Source organism: Arachis ipaensis, chromosome B08, assembly GCF_000816755.2.
Source record: "Arachis ipaensis cultivar K30076 chromosome B08, Araip1.1, whole genome shotgun sequence".
In the NCBI taxonomy this organism is placed as follows: Eukaryota; Viridiplantae; Streptophyta; class Magnoliopsida; order Fabales; family Fabaceae; genus Arachis; species Arachis ipaensis.
The window spans coordinates 113,980,514-113,984,287 of NC_029792.2; the positions used below are offsets into that span (position 1 = coordinate 113,980,514).

The window sequence follows — 3,774 nt, forward strand, 5'->3', positions numbered from 1 at the left end:
ATTTTATTTTTTCAAAAAAAAAACTTTATATATATATATATATATATATATATAAAATCAATTATTATATATTTTTGTATAAATATATATTATTTTATTTATTTTTAATATATATTTTATATTTTAATATATATTTTATACATATAATTGATACTTTAATTTTATAATCCAAAACTTAAAAAGAATACGATGAATGTTTTAACAAAATTATTTTACTATTGTGTGTTGTGCAGTGAGTATTGAGATTTGAGAGTGAATATTAGATTACATTAGATTAGTTTTGTTGGGTGCATGACATGACACAATAATGAAGTAACAGGAAATGATAGTTAAAAAGGTTTGAGAATTGTCTAATATATTATCTGCTATGTATTTGATAGTTTAAGCGGTTTGAGCTTCTATTATATACATGTATTCTGTCACAATTATCATGCGCAGTCTAAATGATACCACATTGATGCAATCAAACATCTAAAAATAAATGGTTTATGATAAAAATTCCTCCTTCATAAACCGTGGGAGCTTGCCACAGTTTATGCTTAGCTTTCTCTCTTCGTAAACCGTTGGAGCTTGCCACGGTTTACATACAAACCACAAATACCATAATCCGTAGTAGCTTGCCACGGTTTATGTTAAAATCAGAAACCGTGGTAGCTTCCCACGGTTTACATAGAAGTGTGAAAATGCACATGTACGTAAGGGATTTCTGTTTTGTGTATTTGAGCAAAGCTTTCACCCAATTTATTTATTTGGGTAAATTGCCCTATATATATATATATATATATATATATATATATATATTCAGCACAACACAAATCATAACATCTCCATACAACTCTACTATCCACTTACCAAATCACAACCTAAGTTTCTTGCCTCTATCAACATAATCAGCAACATATAACCATGCATACATATACAACCAATATCATCAATTTGCCAACAATATCCACACACCAAGGAATTATGATTGCCAACACATACATAACTTATATCATCAATCAACATCATTAATGCTAAGCATCCAACTTACATAATCATTCCAACTTATCCTATGGTTCTCTAGCCTAAGTTTTCACACGACATTATATATTAAGTACGAAAAACCTAAACCATACCTTGGCCGATTTTTGCGTATACCCCAAGACACCACCAAGGCACCCAAAGCAAACCTCAAGGTTCAAAATCGTCAAGACAAGGCCTCCCAAACTCCACCAAGCCTCCAATGTACTTAATCAACTTCAATATACACATATACAAGCCTAATTCACATAGTTCACACCCAAATTCAATACCCAAACCCACATAAGCTAGAATTTGTAGAATTTTGAGAGTTCTCACCTTATATATGTCTTGATTAAACAAGGACCCATAAGCTCCTCCAGCTAGTTTGAGCCTAAACATCAAGTCACCGAATTTTAATAACCAAAACCTCAATTGTCAAAAATCCAAGAGAATAATAGTCTGAGACAGAAACTGAGGTTTCTTACCAAAATTGGATACCGGGCTTCGTTGAGCTCGACGTGCTGGACGCGTGCCCATAAACAGTGTGGCGATCGGAACTCGGATGAAGAAGTTATGGTGGATTGATGTGGAGGTTAGGGTTTGGAAACTCTCCTCTTCCCTTGGCTGTGTTAAGTGTTCTTCTTGCTGAATAGGGAAGGAGATGAGCTTCAGCTCATTTAATTGATGGGCTGGTTGGGCCCACGGGTCCGGTTTGGACCCAGTTGGTCCGTTCGGCCCAATTTCGGGCCAAATTCTTTGAAATTAGTGTCAAAAATTTTATTTTAACGAGCTCTATCCTAACTTAATATAAAATTCACATGACGAGCCTCTGGTAGATGGCCCCAACATTTTTCAACTCGAATGGCATGACCGTACAGTAGTACGTGTCGTCCTCGTCAGGTCAATGCATGGGTATTTGATTGTACCCGGAGTATGCGTCCATGAAGCTGAGGTACTGATGTTCTGAGGCGGCGTCAACTAGTCTATCGATGTTTGGTTGGGGAAAGGCTTCTTTAGGACATGCTTTGTTCAAGTCCATGTAGTCGACGTACATTCACCACTTGTGTTTGCCTTTTTGACTAGTACAACGTGGCCAACTAGGTCGTGTAAGGGAGTTCTCGATCGGATGAAGCCTGCTTCGAGCAGGTCTTTGACTTGGTTTTGTACTTTAGATGCTCGGTCGGGGGACATTTTCCTTTTTCTTTAAGCCACCGGTTTGGCTTTTGGATCCACGGCTAAACGGTGGGACATTAGATTAGGGTCTATGCCCGACATATCGGCTGGGGTGAATCCGAACAAGTCCCTATGTTGCTTTAAGATCTTAATTAGGTCGTCCTTTAGGTCGTAGGGTAGCTTTTTGTTGATGGATGTGAATTCTTCCTTGGTTTGCCCTATTTGCAGTTTTTCCTTGTCTCCTTTTGATTCTGGTCGGAGTTGGGTGTCTTAGCATGCATCGAGGTCGGCAAGAAAGATGCCTATCATATCTCGGAATCTCTTATGGAGGGCCAAGCTAGTGTTGTTGCACTCCACCGCAACTTCTCGGTCCCCGTGTATCGTTCTGATGGTGCCGTTGTCGGCCTGAAACTTCAGGATTAGGAGACAGCGGATAGATTGTTGATCATCTTTCTTCCGAGAATGATGTTGTAGATAATGGAATCCTTGAAGACCACAAATTCGGAGAGAATGATTTTACTCTGGCTTCCGGTTCCGTTGATTAGTGGTAACACTATAGAACCATTCAGTTTGAGGAAGTTGTCTACGAGTCTGGTCACCCCAATGCGGTGGCTTTGCAGATTTTTGTTTCGAAGACCCAGCTTATCGAAGGCTCCACTGAAGAGGATGTTGGAATCAGCTCCGGTGTCGACCAATATTCTTTTCACCAGTCCGGTTTCAACCTTTTCTGAGATGACGAATGGGGCGTCTTCCGCCGAGGTGTCCTGTTGGCAGTCATCGGGGGAGAACTTGATCGCCAATGGAACTGAAGGGGTTAGTACTTGATTTTTTACGGCTAGGACTTTGAGATCATTTTTTAGTGCTGATTTCGACTTTTTGAGCGCGTCCTTTCCGGTGATGACATTTACTATTATGGTGCGGTCAATTTCTAGACTTTCTTAGGGGTGCCTGTCGTTCGTCCTCAGGTTACGTCCTTCACGCTCTGGTGATCTTTCTCTTTCAGCTCTTCTGGGTTCTCGAATGAGCTCGGCAAACTCGGGGAGTTTTTCGTCTCAGAAGGCTTTTTCGAGAGCGTCCTGTAGGTTGAAGCAATCTTGGGTTTTATATTCATATCCTTGGTGGTATTCACAGTATAGACTCTTGTTCCTGCCTGTCTGTTCCTTCAGTTGTCGCACCTTTGGAAGTATGCCTCGTTCCACTATTTGGTGATATATTTCTGTGATAGGGGCAGGTAGGGCGTGTAGTTCATGAACTTCCCTACCCTGGGTGGTCGATTGGGGTAGTGGATTTGAAGTGTTCCTTCGGGATATCTTTCAGTGGTGGGTTGTTACAGGGTGCCGTGTTCCCATGCTGTCGTTTATTGGTTGCCACGAATTGGCTTATTTCTTTGTCATTTATGTATTTTCTGGAGACGTTTTAGATTTTTTACATTGTCCAGACTGGTTTGGTGGTGAGTTGATTTTGGAAGTCTTCATTCATGAGACCATTGGTCAGACAAAGATTGGCTACCGAGTCTGTGAGCCCGTCGACCGTTAGGCATTTATCTTTTCTTTGAGTGATTCCGAGTAGGCTAATCGAGATTTTTTACTTTGGTGA

General features: G+C 40.2%; 1 protein-coding gene across 1 annotated transcript in view; it reads right to left on the bottom strand.

The window, feature by feature from the left end:
• Positions 1-2,044, bottom strand: part of LOC107611432 — an 11,687-nt gene extending 9,643 nt beyond the window's left edge. The window contains exons 1-2 of the mRNA XM_016313357.1: positions 1,932-2,044; positions 1,342-1,396 (exon numbers count right to left, since the gene is read on the bottom strand). Of these exons, the coding sequence (XP_016168843.1) occupies positions 1,342-1,396; positions 1,932-2,044 (168 nt within the window). The remainder of the gene's footprint in view (positions 1-1,341; positions 1,397-1,931) is intronic.